Below are 21,154 nucleotides of genomic sequence, written 5' to 3'. Positions count from 1 at the left end.
GCTCTGGCAGGGGGTTGCACTGGATGAGCTTTGCAGCTCCCTTCCAACCCTTGAGACTGTGATTCTGTAATGCAAGTGCCTGCATCACTCAACTCACTGCTGAAGGCTGAGCAAGAAGCTCTGGATGTTTGAACTAACTGGAGTGAAATGGCATATCCTAAACTTCTTAACATCTGAAGGCTTTTTTCCCTGAGCTGGTTTTCACTCTGCATCACCCTTGAACCTCGTTAGTTGCAACTCATAGTAACGGGGGACGAGGCCCATGTGGGGTCTGAGCTGAGACTGCTAAAATCCATTCCCACATTGCTCTGCTTTTGGTGTATCAACTCTTTTATTTCCTGATGTAATCTTATCTGTACTCACCTAATAATCTCTTTGTTTAAATACACATGTTGAGATGCTTGGAGGAAGGGATGGGGGGAGGGTGGGAAGGGAACCTCAGTGCTCGAAGATTCTCTTCCCGAGGCACAAGGAGGTAAATGCTTTTATTCCCTTAGCTCCTGTAATTCTGCTTTACACCCTTACTCTGGTCTGCTTTCTTTCTGGTTTTTCCTCTTCCAGCCTGCTGGTTCCTCTGGGAGTGCTGTGGCCACCCCTCCGCCCTTGGTGCGGGGACCGCAGAGCGTTCCTGCTGCCAAGCCGTCCCTCCAGGTCAGTGGGGTGGGCCAGGCTGCCAGGCCTAGGGCACGGAGCAGAGGAGAAAGAGCACAGTGCAGGAAGGATGGTCCCATCACATTAATGGCTTTGGAGCCAGGTGGAAAGGTTTTTAACTCCCAAAACCCCACTATAAGCTTCTGAAGAACGTTTGAGATGGGAGATAAAAGTAGGATGTCACTCAAAGATAACTCTCATAAGCTTCAGTGATTGATCTTCCTGATCCACTCTGCTGATAAATCCATCCAAACCAGTGCTAAGAACCTGTGGCCAAAGAGGATACCATGGAGTTATGTCAAAGAAATATCATGGCAGCTTGTTGTCATACCCTTAATTGTGCCCTCAGTGTGATTAACTGTGAGAGCAAAGCATATGATTTTCTCTCTTGGCTTGGTGGCTGAATGGCACATGATGGTAGGAAAGGTCTTGGTTTCAGATGAAATGAAAGGAAATGTTGGAAAGCCTCAGGGAATTAAAGATAAGAGAGAAGCAGAGTCAGTTGACATCTGCCAACCTAATCTTCCTCTTGAGTCCAGTGTCTTGGTTTAAAACATTTCTGGTCCTTTACCGTGGGTTAATTTGAAAGAAGCTTCCAAAGTGCTTCAGCACAAAGTGCTTTGGCTTGGGAAACAGCTTCTCCTCTTCATTCCAAACTCCCCTCTACTCCAGGGAAGGGGTACATTTGGCATTTGTTTAGGAAACATTCACAAAACCTAAAGCAATCTGTCAGTTGAACAAATCTTTCCCTTGAGGCAAGTTGCCTTCACTGAGACAGCACTTTCAGAGGAACTGGACCACGAATTAAACCTTCAGCCATCAGACAGTGAAACTCCAGTTGGACAGAGCAGAGAGCTGGCAGCAAAGAATCCAGAACTGAAGTTCTTCTGTCTAATTTGCATTGTTTGGGCAAATTAACCTCTCCTCCCTTTGCTTTTGCTTGACTGTAAAAACCCTACTAATTCCTGCTCGTGAGAGTGGCCATTTGGCCTTGGAAAAGCAAAACTGAAGTGGGTAAAACTTCCCACCTGCCTAAATACACATGTGGTAACTCATGAAAGGGGGAACTTGGGTGTATTTAAAAGGCTTCATTCCCTGCTGATGGGCAGCTCAGGGCTGGAGTGAGGGAAGTGGCAAGAGGTGTACAGGAGGGAGAGGTTTGTGACCCTGGAGCAGTGAGTGCTCCTCAGGCTCAGCAGTCCGTGGGAATGACCTTTTATAGAGCCATGAGAAACTTGGAGGCTTTAATGCAGTCTGCAGCCCAAAAAGCACAGGCAGGGGTGGTTTTTTTCCCAGTTTTCTTTAGCCTGACTCCTTTCCTTTTTCCTAAAGCTTTTCCTGTCCCTCTTGTTCCCTTCCCACACACACACATGTGCCCCCAGCCTCTCACCTCCCCAGGTTTTGCACCTCCCACTTCTTGAAGACAGCAGTTTGTATTTCCCCATTCTCTTCCTCCCCTCACAATATACTTGGAGGGCTTTCTTTTTGGACACTAAACACACCAAATCCCAGCTCAAGCCATCTCTTCTCCTACAGTTTCTCCACTGTGACAGATGCAGCCAGAGAGGATTCAGTTGTGCTGCGCTTGTGCTCGCTCGGTGCAGCTCAGCCCAGCAGCTCTTGAGCTCTTGAATCTCATCAGTGAGAGGGCAGCTGCAAATATTGTTCAGGATTGCTCTTTACCTTTTGAATTCTGTGCAGGATGAGAGAGAACAAATGCCCTGAGTGTGTAGCCAGACTGCCATCGTGTCCTCACGTGCGTGTTGCCGCGTAGGGCTGCAGACGCTGAGCAGCAGAGGAGAGGGGGCACAGAAACACCCCACAACAAACCAGTGTGACTCAACTGGGTTTCTGTTTTGCAGACCTCTTCCACTCGTATCCCAGGCACTGTCATTCCTCCTCCCTTGGTGCGTGGAGGGCAGCAGACTTCATCCAAATTAGGATCTCAGCAGAACACGCAGATAGTGATGCCGCCTCTTGTCAGAGGAGCCCAGGTAAGTGCTTACCCTGTGGGAGATCCCCTCTGTTCTCTCACCTTAACTACTCTCTTGGTCATCTTTCTGCTTGTCTGGAAGGAACCTGTGAAGTTCTTGCTGGAATTCTTTAGTATGGCTAGCTGCATTGCTGCTGAAGGATCCTGCATCATGCCAGTTGTGCACATCATGCTGTCCCATAACATTGCCATTGAAGAATGAGACAACCCTGTGGTGATGCAGGCTGCTGCTTTACCTGCATAGCTGCTTCCCTTACCTGCCCCAGAGCATTTTGGTTGCCTTTATTATCAAAGTTAATTTACAGGCTTCCAGCTTCATCCACTTTTAAGGGGGGAAATGAAACACAATCCCTCATTCTTCCATTCTTTCCCCCCTCCTTATTCTTTCTGATGTATCAATTTCACCTTTTCATATGCTAAAGCTCAGGGAGGGTTTTTCTCCTCCTTGTGTCTGTCTTTGCAATTGAATAAGAGCTGCAGAGATCAGATGAGATAGTCAACTGGAAGTCTGAGAGTGCTGCTTTGCAGGACTCTCATCACCCATAAGAGAAGATAGTGATGTGACTAAAGGAGTGAGGAAAGCAACGGTTCAGTTTGGTCTGGACTTCTGAAATGATGACTTCTGGTAGGATACCAGGAAAAACAACACTTCCTTGTTAAATGAGGATTTGTTTTTGCAGTGCAAGGCCTGGTTTTTATCTGGTGCACAGCCAGCATTAAGGAGGAAGGTTGAGCTTTGGTGTTTCATTTCCTTTCTGTTCTGCTGATGGAGAAAACCTCCTTCTGAGAAGCAGCTTCCCTAATGCCTTCAGAATGAAACTGCCTTAACAGCTATACATATTGGAAGAAATTTGATGTAGAAACTGAAGATCTCTCTGGGCAGAGCTGATTTAGCTTGGCATAGGGCACCTCTCTTCATGCTACGTGCTGCTGACACAGGGAGAGGGGAAAAACCACCTCGTTTGGCCACGGATGTTAATTATCACGCTTGCTTTGCATCCCCTTTGCTTTACCTCATTTCCACTGTCTCATGGCATCCCATTGGATTCTCACTGCTGCTTTCCTGCTCTCTGCTCTTCCCCATCCATGGCACCATCACATCAGCCCATTTCTGTCTCTTCCCAGCAAATCCACAACATCCGGCAGCACTCGAGCACGGGGCCGCCTCCGCTGCTGCTGGCACCACGGGCATCGGTGCCAAGTGTCCAGATCCAGGGGCAGAGAATCATCCAGCAGGGCCTGATCCGAGTGGCCAACGTCCCCAACACCAGTCTGCTGGTCAACATCCCACAGGTGAGCTCCCTCACAGCTTTTCTGCCAAAGGGAACGGTCGTGGAATGGTTTTGGTTGGCAAAGCCCCTGAAGCTGCTGCAGTCCCAGCCCAGCACTGACCCTCAGCACCTCAGCTCCAGGGCTTTGGGATCCCTCCAGGGCTGGGCACTCCCCCAGCTCCCTGGGCAGCCTGGCACAGGGGCTGACAACCCTCTCAGGGAAACAGCTCTGCCTCAGCTCCAACCTCAACCTCCCCTGGGACAGCTTGAGGCTGTTTCCTCTTAGAATCATAGAGTGGTTGGGGTTGGAAGGGACCTTTAGAGATCATCTAGTCCAACCCCCCTCTTGTCTTGTCATTAATTACTTAGGAGAAGAGCCCAACCCCCAGCTCCCTGCAGCCTCCTCTCAGGGAGTGTCAGAGAGTGCTGCTGTCTCCCTTCAGCCTCCTCTTCTCCAACTTCAACACCCCCATTCCCTCAGCCCCTCCCCAGCTCCCTTGTGCTCCAGCCCCTTCCCCAGCTCTGTGCCCGGCTCTGGCCATGCTGCAGCCCCTCAGTGTCCCTGTGGCAGTCAGTGAGGGGCCCAGCACTCAGCACAGCACTTGTGGCCAGAGGAACAGAAGTAAATGGTTGTAATTAACACTCATTGGGTTCCCATATCTACTTGGTATGAGTTACTGGCCTCTCACTGATGTGGTTGCTTCTTGCTCCTCCTCGTTCTTCCTGTGCCATCCCTTTGTCTGTTCACATTCACCTCCTGTACACAGGAATAAAGGAAGACATCAGAGAGTATTGGACAGAAATAGGGATTTCAGTGAGCTGAGTGCTGTGCCTTGTGTCACATTTGATATTCCAGCATGAAACTGTTCCATTTTCTTCCTCTCTTCCTTAAGAAGCAAAAGGGAGTGTTCTGGTGAACAGGAGCTCAAAAGGGGCTAGTGCTCCTGTTTGAAACACCAAGAGATACTGAAGCAGCAGTGTAACATCTAACAGTGCTGCTGCCATCAACTGCTGTAGATAAGAGAAGTGATTTAAAGGCAGTTGCTTTGACAAAATCATAAGGAAAAGGTTTCCTTTTGGGTTCTTTCTCTAAAGTTCCTAAAACTGCCTTATAAAAACAATCAGTAAAGTGAAGTTCTTTAGAAATAGAGTGTTAGGAGGAAATACTCCTAAGAGGAGGTGCAGTTTGGCAGCAAATGTATGTCTATTCTCAATAAGAGTTGGAAGCAGGAGGTTGGGACTTATCCAAGCAGCCATCCTCCATCACACTCACCCAGCCCCACGCAGTGTCGGGCTGGCACCACTCCCCTCCCTCTCAGCAGAGAGAAGCAACAGCATAGAGTCACAGTGTGGTGGGGGTTGGGAGGGACCTTTAGAGCTCATCCAGCCCAACCCCCTACAGAAGCAGCTCCCAGCTAGATCAGGTCACACAGGAACGTGTCCAGCTTGGGTCTTGAAGAGCTCCAAGGAAGGAGCCTCCACACCCTCCCTGGGCAGCCTGGGCCAGGGCTCCTTCACTGAAACACTCCAACAGTTTTCCCTTATGTTTAAGTTGGACTTTTTGTGTTCCAGCTCCATCCCATCACCCCTTGTCCTATCACTGGATACAACAGAAACAAGTGCTGCCCCATCCTGACACCCACCAGACATCAGTCAATACTAACGAGCTGCCTCCTCTTCTCCAGACTAAACATGACTAAACTCTCTACAACTTTCTACACTAACCTGAGTGTTTATCCCTGTGTCCTCTCCTAGGCTTCACCCACTTCCATCAAAGGTACCACGGTGACATCAGCTCAGGCCAATGCCACGACGACCAGCGCCGCCTCCCTGGGCAGCTCGGGGGAGTCGCCAGCCAGCCGGCAAGCGGCCGCCAAGCTCGCCCTGCGCAAGCAGCTGGAGAAGACGCTGCTGGAGATCCCTCCTCCCAAACCACCAGCCCCAGAGATGAACTTCCTCCCCAGTGCAGCCAACAATGAATTCATTTATTTAGTGGGATTGGAAGAAGTGGTGCAGAATTTGTTGGAAACTCAAGGTGAGAGAGGGTGAGGTGTTCGCCAGAGGATCTGGGCTTTATCTCCATAGCGATGTGGGTTGGGCATGGTGGGGTTGAATTGGCAGGGTCTTGGCAAGTCTAGGAGTTACTTCCTTGAATCATTTGCAACCTGTTTCCTTAAAAATGGTGGGTGTCAGGTTGGGGCAGCACTGGTTTCTGTTGTCTCCAGTGACAGGAGAAGGGGTGTGGAGACCTGTGGGCAGTGGAGTTCCATAGGGATGGGTTCTGGGGCCAGTTGTGTTCAACATCATCAACAACCTGGATGAGGGGACAGAGGGACCCTCAGCAAGTTCCCTGCTGGCACCAATCTGGGAGCACTGGCTGATTCACCAGAGGCTGTGCTGCCATTCAGTGAGAGCTGGACAGGCTGAGAGTTGGGCACAGAGGAACCTCCTGAGGTTCAACAAGGACAAGTGCAGAGTCCTGCAGCTGGGGAGGAACAACCCCAGTACCAGGACAGACTGGGGGTTGAACTGCTGAAGAGCAGCTCTGCAGAGAGAGACCTGGGAGTGCTGATTGATAATAAACTAAATATGAGCCAGCAATGTGCCCTCGTGGCCAAGAAGCCAATGGCAGCCTGGGGGCATCAAGGGAGGTTCTTCTCCCCCTCTGCTCTGCCCTGCTGAGGCCTCATCTGGAGTCCTGTGGCCAGTTCTGGGCTCCCCAGCTCCAGAGGGACAGGGAGCTGCTGGAGAGAGGCCAGTGCAGGGACACCAAGATGATCAGGGGACTGGAACATCTTTCATATGAGGAAAGGCTGTGGGACCTGGGGCTGTTCAGTCTGGAGAAGAGGAGACTGAGGGGGGATCAGTTCCATTGAAACATAAGGAAAAGCTCTTTCAGTGTTTCAGTGAGGGAGCCCTGGCCCAGGCTGCGCAGGCTGGGTGTGGAGGCTCCTTCTCAGGAGGTTTCCAAACCCACCAGGACACGTTCCTTTGTGACCTGATCTAGGTGGGAGCTGCTTTAGCAGGGGGGTTGGGCTGGGTGATCTCTAAAGGTCACTTCCAACTCCCACCATGCTGTGATGCTGTGAAAAGTCATCTAAAATAATACCTGTTAGGATTTCTCAAGGGCTTAGACACTGATTGCAAAGATTTCTCCCAGATGCACCCAGTTTCTCAGAGCTGTTCCCTTCCACTTGTGAACTTTTGTCCATCACCACTCAATTATCCAACCAGCATCTACTGAAGCAGCTGCTGGACACCTACAGGCACAGAGGAGTTTAAACCTTTAGTAACACAGAAAGCTTCAGCCTGAGGAGAGCTAAGGGGGAAGGGTTTCCTCTGGGTTTGGTGGTTTTATGCTGGAAGATTTCTTGAGGGTTGTTCCTTCATGGAAGCCACAGGCAGAGCTGAGCTGAGCTGGTTTTGTTCTCCAGGTAAAGGGTCGGTTGCAGTCTCATCTCGTGAGCCCTACATGTGTGCTCAGTGTAAGACTGACTTCACCTGTCGCTGGAGGGAGGAGAAGAATGGAACCATCATGTGTGAAACCTGCATGACATCCAATCAGAAAAAGGCCTTGAAAGCTGAGCACACTAACAGACTGAAGGCTGCCTTCGTGAAAGCACTGCAGCAGGAGCAGGAGATCGAGCAGAGGATACTACAGCAGACTGCATCTCCTGGGCAGACCAAGGCAGACCCTCTTGTGCAGCACCACTCACTCAAGCAGGTATGGCTCTGGCCCCCAGAAGCCAGACCTTGGCCCCCAGAAGCCAGACCTTGGCCCCCAGAAGCCAGACCTTGGCCCCCAGAAGCCAGACCTTGGCCCCCAGAAGCCAGACCTTGGCCCCCAGAAGCCAGACCTTGGCCCCTAGAAGCCAGACCTTGGCCCCTAGAAGCCAGACCTTGGCCCTCAGAAGCCAGACCTTGGCCCTCAGAAGCCAGACCTTGGCCCTCAGAAGCCAGATCTTGGCCCTCAGCAAATCCTGGCCCCTAGAAGCCAGGTCTTGGCCCCCAGCAGATCTTGGCCTCCCAGAAGCCAGATCTTGGCCCTCAGCAAATCCTGGCCCCCAGTAGCCAGGTCTTGGCCCTCAGCAAATCCTGGACCCCAGAGCACAGGTCCTGGCCCCCATACAGCAGTGGGAAGGGTCCCCTGGCTCCAAGGACAAGTGGTCAATACTCAGGAGTGAGTCTGGGCTGTGAACTCACTCCCAGTTGTGTGTGTTGGAGTGTAAGCTTGAAACTGGGCTGGTTGAAGGAGTACTTTTTGGTCATGTGGGGACCTGATGCTTGAATGATGTTCTGAGGAACATGGGTGGGTTTCTGCAAAGCCTGTGTAATGGACAGCAAATTGAACAGGAGGCCAGTGGCATCCTGGGGGACCATGAAGAAGAGTGTGGGCAGCAGGTGGAGGGAAGTTGTTCTCCCCCTCTAGTCTGGATGATCTCTAGAAAGTCCCTTCCAACCCACACCATTCTGGGATTCTGTGACCATCCAAAGTTGTCAGCTCATCCCCTGCCAAGTCCCTTCCTGAAGTTTTGGGGCTCCAGCACCAAAGGCACAAGAATCAATTGACCCAAGTGTGAGATAGGAACACATAACATTGCTTGTTAACTCTTAAGGGGGTGATGGTTTCAACCATCCATGACAGGCTGAGTCTCACACACCTTGTCAAACCCCCTTTCAGTTGGGGGGAGGTGTAAATGGGTTTATGTGCTGCTTTGAATGGAAGCAATCCCAGCCCTGGTTGGTGAGGCCAGGGAAGCAGGGTGCTGCCTGTACATGGAGATGCTGATGCTGCACATCTCTTGCTGCTTTGCAGTTGATTAGGATTCCTCAACCTTCACAGGTGCTTTCAGAAAAGCTGATTCTCACTTCATTGCAGACATGGCTTGGAGGTTTTAGGGCTGAAAAGCATAATAATGCACTCCAGGCTTGGCAGAAGAAGCCAAGAAAGGAGAAGGGGGGAGAGTAAAGATGCATCAAGACTTATTGTACTGAAGAAGCAGAAAGCTGCTGTGCCTGCCTTACCATTCATTTACTCTTCCTCTGTGCCAGGCTTCCAGCCAGATGTCTCGAGGTCCCTCTGGAGCCCCACGAGGTGTGTTGCATGCATTTAGCCAGTCACCCAAGTTGCAGAATGCATCATCTGCAGCAGCACTTGGGAGCAGGCCAGGTAAGCATGCTGAGAGACCTGTCAGCAAGGGCAGCGCTGCCTCCTGGAAGAAGACTTCCATCAATACAGGTAGATTATTTCTCCTCTCTCAGGTTTCTCTTGCTTGGTAGTTACTAGCTGCACTCTGTCCAACTGTAGCTCTTGGGGTAAGGATGCTTTCTCTTTGACACTTCCTGCATGAAAGCACTGGGGTGTTGCTCTGGGTGGTGTAGTTGGCATTTGGTGTGGTTGATGCTCTTTGAAAGGAGCAATTGGGTGATGCTGTCAAATGGAATCATGGAGTAGCTTTGCTTGCAAAAGACCTTTGAGATCATCAAGTCTCATCCCTCCCCTCACCCTGCCCAGCCCACCACTAACCCCAGGTCCTCAGCTCCATGGCTTTGGGATCCCTCCAGGGCTGGGCACTGCCCCAGCTCCCTGGGCAGCCTGGCACAGGGCTGACACCCCTCTCAGGGAAACAGTTCTGCCTCAGCTCCAACCTCAACCTCCCCTGGGGCAACTGGAGGCTGTTTCCTCCTGTCCTGTCATACATTACTAGAGAGCCCAACCCCCAGCTCCCTGCAGCCTCCTGTCAGGGAGTGTCAGAGAGTGCTGCTGTCTCCCCTCAGGCTCCTCTTCTCCAGGCTCAACACCCCCATTCCCTCAGCCCCTCCCCAGCCCCTTGTGCTCCAGCCCCTTCCCCAGCTCTGTGCCCAGCTCTGGCCACGCTGCAGCCCCTCAGTGTCCCTGTGGCAGTGAGTGAGGTGCCCAGCACTGACACAGCCCTGGAGCTGCAGCCCCTCAGTGTCCCTGTGGCAGTGAGTGAGGGGCCCAGCACTGATCCCAGCCCTGGAGCTGCAGCCCCTCAGTGTCCCTGTGGCAGTGAGTGAGGGGCCCAGCACTGATCCCAGCCCTGGAGCTGCAGCCCCTCAGTGTCCCTGTGGCAGTGAGTGAGGGGCCCAGCACTGAGCACATCCCTGGAGCTGCAGCCCCTCAGTGTCCCTGTGGCAGTGAGTGAAGGGCCCAGCACTGACACAGCCCTGGAGCTGCAGCCCCTCAGTGTCCCTGTGGCAGTGAGTGAGGGGCCCAGCACTGACACAGCCCTGGAGCTGCAGCCCCTCAGTGTCCCTGTGGCAGTGAGTGAGGGGCCCAGCACTGACACAGCCCTGGAGCTGCAGCCCCTCAGTGTCCCTGTGGCAGTGAGTGAGATGCCCAGCACTGAGCACAGCCCTGGAGCTGCAGCCCCTCAGTGTCCCTGTGGCAGTGAGTGAGGGGCCAGCACTGACACAGCCCTGGAGCTGCAGCCCCTCAGTGTCCCTGTGGCAGTGAGTGAGGTGCCCAGCACTGACACAGCCCTGGAGCTGCAGCCCCTCAGTGTCCCTGTGGCAGTGAGGGGCCCAGCACTGATCCCAGCCCTGGAGCTGCAGCCTCCCCAGAGCCCAGCACAGGAGCACAATAAAAATCACTTCCACATTTACAAATAGGTGTAAAGTCAGAGTGCTCACCTTTGAGCCCATGTACACAGCCAGTGTCACACTGCAGGACTTTGTCATTCCTTTCTGGGAGTTTGATTCAGTCATTTTGCTCTTCCTGGTCTTTTCCCTTCACTGGAAGCCACAGCAAATAGGTTGATTTTGCTCTAGGAAAGGCCACAGCACACACTCCCACCCTCCTCAGGCTGTGAAATGAAGTGAGCTTGTTGCTTTGTGTGAAATCCTCATTTCTTTTCTTATGTGTGTATAAAACCTGACTAGAGAGAGTGCTTTGTTTCCTGAAATGACAACTAGGATCCCCAGGAGGGGAAGCACTGGAGGAATTAACCCTTTTGGGGTCTCTTTTCTTGCCCAGGATTCAACAGATCCCTTTGGATTTTGGTTATTCCTCACAGTTTAGTTTATAACTTGTGATGTCATTGCCTTGCAGTGAGCTCTAGCCTGCTCAGATCTCCATCCCTGATACAAATCCTTGCTCCTGTTTGGGCTGATAGTGAAAGCTTTCCCCTTCTGAGGGTGCCTGCCCTGCCTGGCCCATCATGCCATTGTGTAGACGATGCGTTTCCCCGTGGGTGAAACATCACTAGTGTGTGCTTTAGCTGCTCTTTTCTCTCTTGTTTCTATCATACTATCAATAACACTCCTTCTCCCCTTTTTTTCTCTCTCCCCTCAGGTGGGGCTTTGCCTTTTGTTAACCCTAGTTTAGCTGTGCACAAGTCCTCTTCAGCAGTAGACCGCCAGCGTGAATATCTCCTGGATATGATCCCCCCACGGTCCATCCCACAGTCTGCCACGTGGAAATAATGCAGAGGGATGCCCCAGAGGAAGACTTTCCTGTTTCTGCCATCCTTTTTATACCACATTACAGTGGAATCTGCTTTAATCCCAGCTGGATATGCCCCAGGCTTTATAGGATGCAAGAAGACCACTCCTCATCCCATTGAGTGCTGCTGTCCCTGCTATGAGATAAATGACACCACGTGGGTGGGGAAAGACTCGAAGCTCATTTGGTTCTCAGATTCATATGATTGACTGATGATGAAGGCTGACAGGGAAGGGGAAGAATTCCCTCTGGTTTCTTTTTTTTCTTTTTGAGGCTTTATGTATTTAGTTTGGGGTGTTTTTGTTGGCACCAGCACAAAAGGACTCGACGACTCTCTCTGCCTCTGGTTTCTTTGTGAGTAACTCCCTGGGAACGCAGCATCCAGCACGGATCTCACTTCAAGGACAGAGGAGTTTCACCCCCACAACCCTCCTCCTCCCCCCATCTTGCAGATGCATTTAGTGAGCCCAGTCTGTGTTTGCTTTTCTTCCCTGCCCCTCCTCCAGCCAGGAAGGCAGTCTCCAGATCAGAACCTTTCCACATCTCCTGAGGATGAGCTAATGAGAAAGAAATCCAAACTCAAATCTCAGAGCTGAGGATGAGGTTGGTTGGTTGGTTGTTTTCCTAAGGGACTGGCTGCCACCAAAACTCATCTTGCTAGGTGGGAACCAGTGCAGGAGTTCTCTCCCTTTTGTTGGATTCTGTTTTGAATAGACTTGGAACTGTTGGTAGCCTAAAAATCTAATTTACTGACTAGACACTTTTGCTCAGTCTTTGTAACTCAGCGAGAGCAGTTGGGCCTCTCAGATGTTCCCAGAGACTTCACAGTGAAACTGGTTTGGCTGATTTTCTTTCTTGGAGGGTTGTTATTTTGGTTGTTTGGGGTTGTTTTTGGTTTTTTCTTGGTGTTCTTTGGAGCAATTCTACTCCAAAATAGAAATGGGGGGGGGGGGAAAGAAAACCCAAGTTAAAAGGTAAGAATTGCAGAAGCTGCAACACAATCAGAAAGGGCAAGTGGAGGGAGCAGAGGAGCAGGAGGCCATCGGGCCACAGGCTCCTTCCTCTGCCCACACACCCACTGAGAAGTGGCCTGGTGAGTGTGCCAGCACGAGGTGGGCACAGTGAGGGCAGAAGTGCCAGCCCTCACCCCACCACAGCTCTGTTCTTCCACACATGCTCCTCTGCACGGCTCTGCAGCCTTTCATTTGGGTAGAGCTTTAGGTGACTCTGCTTTAAGGACAGGTTTCTATGTGGTTTTGATCTCTTTTCTTTCTCGGGTGGGGAGGAATTCCCCAGGTTTAAACCCAAATCCATCAGATGGGGGGAGGGGGGGGGGGTTGGGTTTTTGTTCTGTTCTTCTCATTCCCTTCCCTCCCCATTCCCTGTGCTTCTCCCAAATTAAAGTTGAGTTCAAGTGGCAGAAATACATGCCTTACTTACTACTTATGTTGCATATCAGTGCTGGAAGGAGTGCTGATGAGAGTTATTTGCAAGATTATATATATATATCTATATATCTATATATAAAAAGAAAAAGGGGGGAGGGGGTTACTACTCAGCCTGGGCTGAATCTATTTTCTTAGCAGTTGCTGTTAGATCCAATTTCAACCAAGAACTGGAGAAGGTTTTGTTCCCCCTTCAGCTCAAACTATTGCTTAGTGAGAAAGGAAACCCATTTGGTTTTCAGCCCCTCTTTCTGTTGTGTGAGTATCAGTATTTAGATACTTGGAAAACTGTTGGGTAGGCATAGAAAAAAAAAAACCCTAGGTGGTTTCTTATTTTTTGTTGCTGTATAAAGCCCTGGAGTTCCCCATTTTTTGGCTTTTGGCTTTGGTTTTGTTTGACAAGTGTCTATGAGAGAGCTTCAGCCAGGGGGGGAGAGGAAGCTGGTTGAGGGGTTGAAGCTTCATCCTTTTCATTCCAAGGTATTTGGGATTGGGAGATGCTGGGAGAGGGAAATTTGAGTGCATCTTATTTTTGCACTTTGAAACATGATGGCAAAAAGCCTCAGTTCTTTACCAATGTGGGAGTTTATTTAGGTGGGGGGGTTGGGGTTTTGTTTTCACTCTTCTAACAGACAACCTGTGTGATCATCCATGCAGATGTCTAACACTGTTCAATCACCTGGGAAGAGGGTGTTTGTTCCACCAGAACAAGCAAAAACTTCTCAAAGCTGAAAGTCAGATGCCTTCTGGGGAAGCCTGGACAGCTTCTTAGTCCCTTTCCAGCATTGGGGTGACTTTGGCTTCAGCTGATGCTGGGGAGGGGGAGGAAAGGGGAATGGAAAGACGGACACAGGAGTATTAAACTTACCTTGGTTTAAAAGCCATGTCAAAACCTTTTTGGATGCCACCAGTTCACTTGGAAATGTAAATTTCAGCACAATGGATTAGGGGAGACTTAAAATAAGCCTTAAAATCATTGAGAAGACTTGTTTTAAGATTGGGAAGTGCACAAGGAGTCTGCACCTCCTGTCCTACCAGCACTCAATGCAACACCCCAGCCTGGTTCTGTTTAATGTAGGGTAATAACCCCACCAAGACTTCCTGTACATCTGGAGGTAGGATTGTTTTGAAGGCTTTGGAGGAGAACAGGGAGTACTACAAGGATTTATAGGCTGTTTCAAACTGGTTTTGACATCGTTTTGGCTGGCTCAGAGTGCTGCAGGTGACTTGGAAGGGTGTATTTATTGCCTATGTGTTGCTCCAAGGTTTTAGCTGAATGCACCAGGAAGAATTAAGTGGTGTAGATGTTGTTCCAACACCAGAAGAGTTGCTTTGCCCTCAAAACTGCACACTCAGCCTCTGTGTTGACTGGGGTTAGTTGAGGTACCACGCTGGCTTTCCATAGCCCTTCAAACACTGGCTACAGTCTCTCCAGCTCTCCTCCCCCCATCCTTCTGCTCCCCTTCTTGGCAGGATAAAACAAACACAAACCCAACCCAAAATGAACTGGAAAAAAACCCCTACAGGCCAAGCAGAAAAGCTCAGTCAGATGGAATATTCCCATGGTGGTGTGACCCCCCCACCAAGCGTTACCTCGTCTGGGGATCGGGACGGAGCCGGGGAGGGGTTTAGACACACTGTGAAGAACAAATCTCTGGTGGATTGCTCCTGCTGCCCATTTGGGATTCCCAGCTCCTGGATAAGAAGAAAACACCCTTTTCCTTCAGCTCCCTCCAAACAAGAGAGTGAAGGTGCTGCCCACCCGTCTGAGCGCTGACTGGGAATGGTGGCGGTGGAGAAGCCCAGAGCCCCATTCCCCTGACCCTCCACCACTGCTTCGCTGCAAACTGCTGCATGAGCTGGTTTGACATTGCTCTGGATGCTGCTTCCCCCCCCTCTCCTGGGGAGAGGGTTTAAGAGCAGCTTTGGTTCTTGCAAGCCATATAACCTTTACTTTGAGACCTTGCGACTACAAGATTTTATAATACAAGTAAGAATGGAAAATGACTTATTGTACTTAGATTTTAGCAGAACTTGTGAAATAAACCCCAGATTTTCATTGGAAACCCATGTTGCAATTTGGGAGCTGTGTGCTGTGGTGGTTTGTGGTTTTTTTTGGAACCCCATTCATTGATTCCCACTTGGGTTGCTGGTTCCCAGTTGGATTTCCCAGCCCTGCTTGGGGTTTGGTGAGTCGCAGCCCCTCGGGGTTATTTCAACCCCAGGTTTGAAACCTCTTTGGGTTTTTACACCATTTCCAGTCCATAGCAAGGGTGACTTTGCTGATTATTTGCTTCTAAGGATTTCCATCCTCAGCATTCCAGCAGTAATGATGGGGAAGGCTCTGGGATTATCAGATTATCATCTGTCATTCAAGATGCTCCGAGGTCTGTCTTTGTGTCTCTATATCACTTCTCTAGGTGCTCATCACTTTAGGGAACCATGCATTTACCTCTCAGGTCCCAGACTTAGTTGTCACATGGGTTTTTTTGCTTACTAAGTAAAAAAAACCCAGATGATTGACCAAAGTCCAGTTCAGAATGGAAACCAAGGGCTCTTGGGCTGCAGCAGGGTGCAGAGCAGCCTGGGCAGGTCTCATCCAAAACCCTCTTTGGCTCATTCCTCACTTTCTCCTTTGGGAAGGAGGAGGCACAGGAGGCTTTTTGAATAATAATACCAATAATTAATGCACAAAGACCTCGAGGAACTGCAGTAGTTGTGTGTCTGCTCCAGGCAGAGCTGCTCTGTGTGTTGCATTGAGAGAAATAACTCACATTGGGCTTTTGTTGGGGAAAACAAGGGAGGGGGGGTGGGGAAAAGAACATTTCTAATCCTCTAACAAAGGAGAGCAACAGAGCAACGTTCTGCCAGCACAGGGGATGGGTTTGTCACTCATCTTTATTGTGACTCTCAATCTTTGATAGTAAATGGTGAAAACAACACCTTCATTTCTCACCGAAAGCTGAGGAGGGAAGAAGCTGAAGTCAAGAAGTTCTATATGGTGGTGTGAGGAGGAGTTTAGTATTTGAATGACAATAAACAATGGACAAAGCCTTGGGTCTGCCTCTTCTTTTGAGTAGAAAGAAGGTTGAGGGGGTGGGTGAGATGATTGTCAAGGTCTTGGCCAACCCCAGTGGGTTTGCAGCTGGTGTGGGGTGGTGAGGATGCTCCTGGGCAGCTCCTTTCCTCAGGATGGTGTGAGAATGGGAAAAGGAGGAGAGAACTCTCTGGGATTTCATGGATTGAAAGGAGAAGCCACAAGCAGATTCACATCATCTTTGGATGCAGATAGAGCATGTCCTTGGTGCACAGAGGCTCTTCGCCCTTCCCCTCCTCCTGGCTTTGCTGCTCCCTCACCCTTGGGTCCTGACTTGTCAGACAGGGCCTGTCCTAAAAAAGCTCAACCTCCCAAGCAGAAGTGAAGGTGAAACAGGCAGCTCAAGCTGGGAGCTGAAAAGCTGCTGCTGTGGTTGCTTCTTGATTCCAAACCAAGAGATTGAACCTCATGTTCCTCCTGAACAACACGTTCATTTGTTCTTTAGATGCTCCAGCATCTCTCCAGAAGCTGCTCCAAGAGGAGAAAGGGGAATGTAGTTTGCAAACTCAAACCAAGAACTTTGCCAAGGTATTTTTTGAGCCTGGTTCTGGATGAAGAGGAAGCTGTTGGAGCTTGGTGCAGGGAGTCCTGTCACACCTGGGTCTCTTGGTGCCAGCGTTGCCTGAAGCCTTACACCTTGTCCTTCATCTCCCAGGGACCTGCAGCAAGGTGAGCCACTGCTTTGGGAGGAGAGAGGGAAGAAGGGCTGTGGTTCCTGCTCTAGGATGAAGCCCAGTTTGAAGAGAAGGGGATGGAAACTGGTGTGGGGGTTGTTTATTCAGCTCAGCTTTCCATGTGCAGCATGTGCCTCTATTAAAGGCCAGACCACAATGGTAGCTCAGGATTCAGGCACATGCTGGATGGAGCCTGGAGTGTTTGGCTGTCTGTGACACTGCTGGAACTCTCTGATCCTCACTGAGCATCCCAGCACCATCCTGCCAGGCTCCTCTGAGGGCTGTGTTACTGCCTGGCCTGGCTCTGCTGAGCCTTCCTGCTGGAAACATCTGACAGCACTGAGGGGACACAAGTGCTTTGATCTGGGTGAACTATTGGTGTCCTAAAACCCAGTTTTGGAACTGCCAGAGGGTAAGAGCACCATGAGGACCCTGCTGAGGGTGTGAGGGCTGCTGCAGCCCCTTCCCTGCATCTTTCAGCCACAGATGGTTGAAATGTTTCACCCTCATCAGTTGGGGGGGTGTTTTGGGTCCTTTTCAAGTTGCTTCTGACCTAAAACTGGGAAAATCTCAATGTCTGAATATCCCAAGTTCAGGAACCAATTCAATTCCAGCCATTTCATTTCCCTCAGAGCTGTTTAATTGCTGTGCTGCTGAAGGCTCCTCCCAAGGAACTCTTTCTGATGCAAAACTGCTGGAGCAGGAGCTATCAGCACTGGGCTATTTTGGTACCAAACCCATGGAGCTGCTGTGGATTAAAGGGGTAGAAGGTGGCAACATCCAAACCTGGTTGGCTCTGGGGAGGGAATGGTGAGGCAGGTAATGTTGCAGGAGGGCCTGTCCTGCAGGTTAACATCTCAAAGGCCCAGAGGTGATTGAGCTGTGCTAGTTGTGGGTGAGCATTGCTGGCATTCACCCTGAAAAACTCCCCTTTTAGGAGTTGTGTTTGGAAATGCAGCCCCTGGGAAGGGTAAAGGCAAAGCTGAGCCTTGAGGAGACCCTTTGGGTATCACCTCCAGAGCCAGGAGGGTTTGAATCACTGATAACCCTTCCCATGCTGTGTCCACAGCCTGGTTTTGGACCATTTCCCACCAGCTACAGCTCAACTTTCCCTCCCCTTCTCAGGGCTCCCCCCAGGGCTTAACCCACTCCAAACCCCCAGCTCCAGCACCCTGGGGATCTCTGTGGGAGCTGAGAGGCTTCAAGGTTGATTTTGATCTTGGGCTGGCTTGGCCCAGCCCCAGGAGCAGCAGCAGGATGGGGCAGGTGTGTAACAGCACAGAGGGATTGCATCAGCCCCCTCCCTGTGAGAAGGAGGGAGCTGCTCCCTCATGTCCCTCACCCTCATGTGCTGTCCTCAGCCCAGGAGAAAAGCAAAGCTCAGGCTTTGAGCCCTACAGCCATACAGAGGGAAAGTGTGGCTCTTGTTGGCTGTTCAAGAGAAACTGTACATGCAAAAGCTGAAGGGAGCCCCTTCCATCACCACAGCCACAGTGGGTTTGAGAGTTAGCAGGGAAAACCCTTTTAAATACAAGTAAAGCATTTAAACTCCCCTTTTTCACATCAATCCCTGGCTCCCTTCTCCAGCCTCTGTGGAAATGGGGCAGTAGCAGTGGTTTGGGGCATCCCAGAGTGGAAGGAGGGGCTGCTTGGGTTCAGGGCAGGGAGTGGAAGCAGCCAAGCCCTCTCCCTGGGGCAAATCCCATGGGAATGGTGAGCTATTGCTTAACAAAAACCTCAATAATTGCCTTAATGAGGAGTGTTCTGAGTGAGGAATTCCACTCCTAAGGAGAAATCTGTCAGAGAAGCTGAGCTGAGAGGTTGATGACTTCTGAAGAAGCAAGCCACTGCTGGTTTTGCAGTGGTAAAGCCTCACTTTAGGTCAGGCTTAAGAGCAGGAGCTGGTGGCTCTTTTGCATGAAGCTGGTGGCCAGGCTGGGCTCTGGCCACAGTTTATCTGTGGATGGAGTTTCCCTGAGGATGGAACTCCACTCCAGCCCAGGAGCCCTCAACCTGAGGGTCCTGCAAAGCCCCCAGACCTCGTTGGATCCATGCAGAGATTTGGCCTCTGAGGAGGGAGGGAGCTGGGGCTTTGGGCTGCTCAGAGACAGGAGGGGTCTCATGGCAAAGGAGCTGACAGATCTCTCCTGCTTTTCTTCCTCCCTGTGCATATCCAGGCTGGATCAGGGAAGGCACAGAGCTGTCCTGCCAAACTCACACCACCTGTATGAGTTTGTGCCAGTAGAAAACTCTAAGTGTTAAACACTCTGAGCCCAGGAACCCAACCATGGCTGCTGGGAAACCAGGCTGAATCCTTCCCCTTCCCCTCATCTGGCACCTTTTCATTCCCTCCCCTGATAAACCCCTGTCCCCCAGACATGGCTCAGGGGGTTTTCTCCAGCCTTTCCCTGCTGTGTGTGGTGGGGTTGGAGTGTCAGCCCAGCCCAAGCTGTGCCCTCAGTGATTCCACACTTACATTACAGGCTCCTCCAAGGAAACCCCAACCTGTGCTGCCTCCCCAGCCCTTCCACACCTTCATCTTTCTGCCTCCTTAGCTCAGTGGGGTTAATCATGAGCTACTACTGACTTTCCTTCTCCTCAGAGCCAGGGAAAACAAAGGGAGCAGGAGGTTTCCACCAGCCTGGGCATGGCAGGGAGCAGCCCCTGAAGGTGCAGCCTCTTTGGAGCATCCTCAAAGGAGAAAAGCTCCAGTTTCCCGGGGCAGTAGGAGCTCTGTGCCTGACCCTGAAGCACACAGGGCCTGTGGAGGTGATGAAGGGATCACAGGGATGTGGAGAAATGGCTCCTGGTGTGGGAACATGGCTGGGGAGCAGGAATTCCCCTGGGGAGAAGGGGGAGGGTGGCAGTGAGGGAGGTGAGGTCTGGCTGGGTCCCAAAGCATAAGCAAAGCTGCCAGTAAGGGAATGAGAGGATGGGTTTGGTTTTGATGGGCTGGGAAACTGCTGGAATCCAGTTGCATTGAATTGATTTGGGACTGGGGAAGCTGAGCAGTTGGGTTTCTCCTACAGAGGCTGAATGAGCTGCAGCAGACAGGGAGGAAGACCCCAGGGGGGTCATTAATAAACCCATGGGGTCACTCAGGAAGGGACAAGGAGCAGGAGGGGAGAACTGGGGCAGGAGGCAGCGATCCTCCCCCCATCCCACAGCTCCCACAGGTGTCTGGGAGCAAACTGGAAGCAGATGGAGTAGGGAGCTGCTGCCCATGGGGCTTGGGCCAAGCATCCCCCTCCCCAAGGTGCCCTTTCCCCCCTCCCTCAGCATCCCCAGTGAGCACCTCGGCTGCACCATCTGCAGAGTCATTAAGTCCCTGCAGCAGCCAAGGGATTATGGCCCCTGATTAGAGCCTAAGACAAGAATGACCTGGATCTGAAGCATCTGAGGGCTTAACACAGCCAGGGGGTGCAGGGAAAAACCAGCTCAGGGGGGTGTGGGGTGCTGTGGGGTCCTGCCCAGGACTGGAGGGTGACTGATGGTGGTGGGGAGGCCTTGGGGGGGCACAACAGGGCTGAGCCTTGGGGTGTGAGGGGCTGGTAGAGGGCACAGTGCCAGGATCTGTTCACCAGTGAGTTCAGCTCTAGCATGAGCACTTTTTGGTGCACACTTACACGTTTCTTGCTGCTCACATGCTGATGGGTGCATGGAGGAGGCTGAGGGAAGACCTCCCTGACAGGAGGCTGCAGGGAGCTGGGGGTCAGGCTCTGCTCCCCAGGAATGAATGACAGGAGGAAACAGCCTCAAGCTGCCCCAGGGGAGGGTGAGGTTGGAGCTGAGGCAGAACTGTTTCCCTGAGAGGGGTGTCAGCCCTGTGCCAGGCTGCCCAGGGAGCTGGGGGAGTGCCCAGCCCTGGAGGGATCCCAAAGCCTGCCAGTAGCTGCAGACCACCCTTCACCCCCCAGCCCCCTGCAGCAGGTCCCTGAGGGGTGCAGTGAGCCCGGGTGGTGCATGGAGGGGGCTGAGCATCCTGGGGGGCTGCATCCGTGCATGGGGCACAGCACATGTGCTCAGCATCTCCCCCGCAGCCCCCCCAGCCCCGGCACAGCTCCCCCAACCCCGGTACATCCCCTTGTCCCCCGTACATCCCCCCCAGCCCCGGTCCATCCCCCCCAGCCCCGGTCCATCCCCCCCAGCCCCGGTCCATCCCCTCGTCCCCGGTCCATCCCCCCCAACCCCAGCACATCCCCCCAGCCCTAGTACATCCTCTCTAGCCCCGGCACAGCCCCCCTGACCCCGGCACATCCCCCCCAGCCCCGGCACATCCCCCCAACCCCGGCACATCCCCCCAACCCCGGTACATCCCCCCCAGCCCCAGTACATCCTCTCTAGCCCCGGCACAGCACCCCCGTCCCCGGCATAGCCCTGTTCCCGGCACAGCCTCCCAGCCCCGCTCCGGGCACAGCCCCGTGCCCAGCAGCCCCGGCACATCCCCCCTAGCCCTGGCACATCCCCCCAGCCCCGGTACATCCCCCCCAGCCCCAGCACAGCCCTGCTCCGGGCACAGCCCCGTGCCCATCAGCCCCTGCCCATCAGCCCCCTGCCC

General features: G+C 52.1%; 1 protein-coding gene across 6 annotated transcripts in view; it reads left to right on the top strand.

Annotated features, from left to right (window-relative positions):
* Positions 1-14,891, top strand: part of GATAD2A (GATA zinc finger domain containing 2A) — a 71,082-nt gene extending 56,191 nt beyond the window's left edge. For all 6 annotated transcript variants that reach the window (XM_062015285.1, XM_062015284.1, XM_062015288.1 and 3 more), the window contains 6 exons: positions 2,514-2,645; positions 3,770-3,937; positions 5,671-5,950; positions 7,350-7,639; positions 8,968-9,154; positions 11,231-14,891. In XM_062015285.1, the coding sequence (XP_061871269.1) occupies positions 2,514-2,645; positions 3,770-3,937; positions 5,671-5,950; positions 7,350-7,639; positions 8,968-9,154; positions 11,231-11,361 (1,188 nt within the window). In that variant the 3' untranslated portion in view covers positions 11,362-14,891. The remainder of the gene's footprint in view (positions 1-2,513; positions 2,646-3,769; positions 3,938-5,670; positions 5,951-7,349; positions 7,640-8,967; positions 9,155-11,230) is intronic.
* Positions 14,892-21,154: the final 6,263 nt, after the last annotated feature.

Source organism: Colius striatus, chromosome 25 (genome assembly GCF_028858725.1).
Source record: "Colius striatus isolate bColStr4 chromosome 25, bColStr4.1.hap1, whole genome shotgun sequence".
In the NCBI taxonomy this organism is placed as follows: domain Eukaryota; kingdom Metazoa; phylum Chordata; class Aves; order Coliiformes; family Coliidae; genus Colius; species Colius striatus.
Note: the sequence above shows the minus strand (reverse complement) of the source record. Positions and strands in the feature narration are given on the sequence as shown.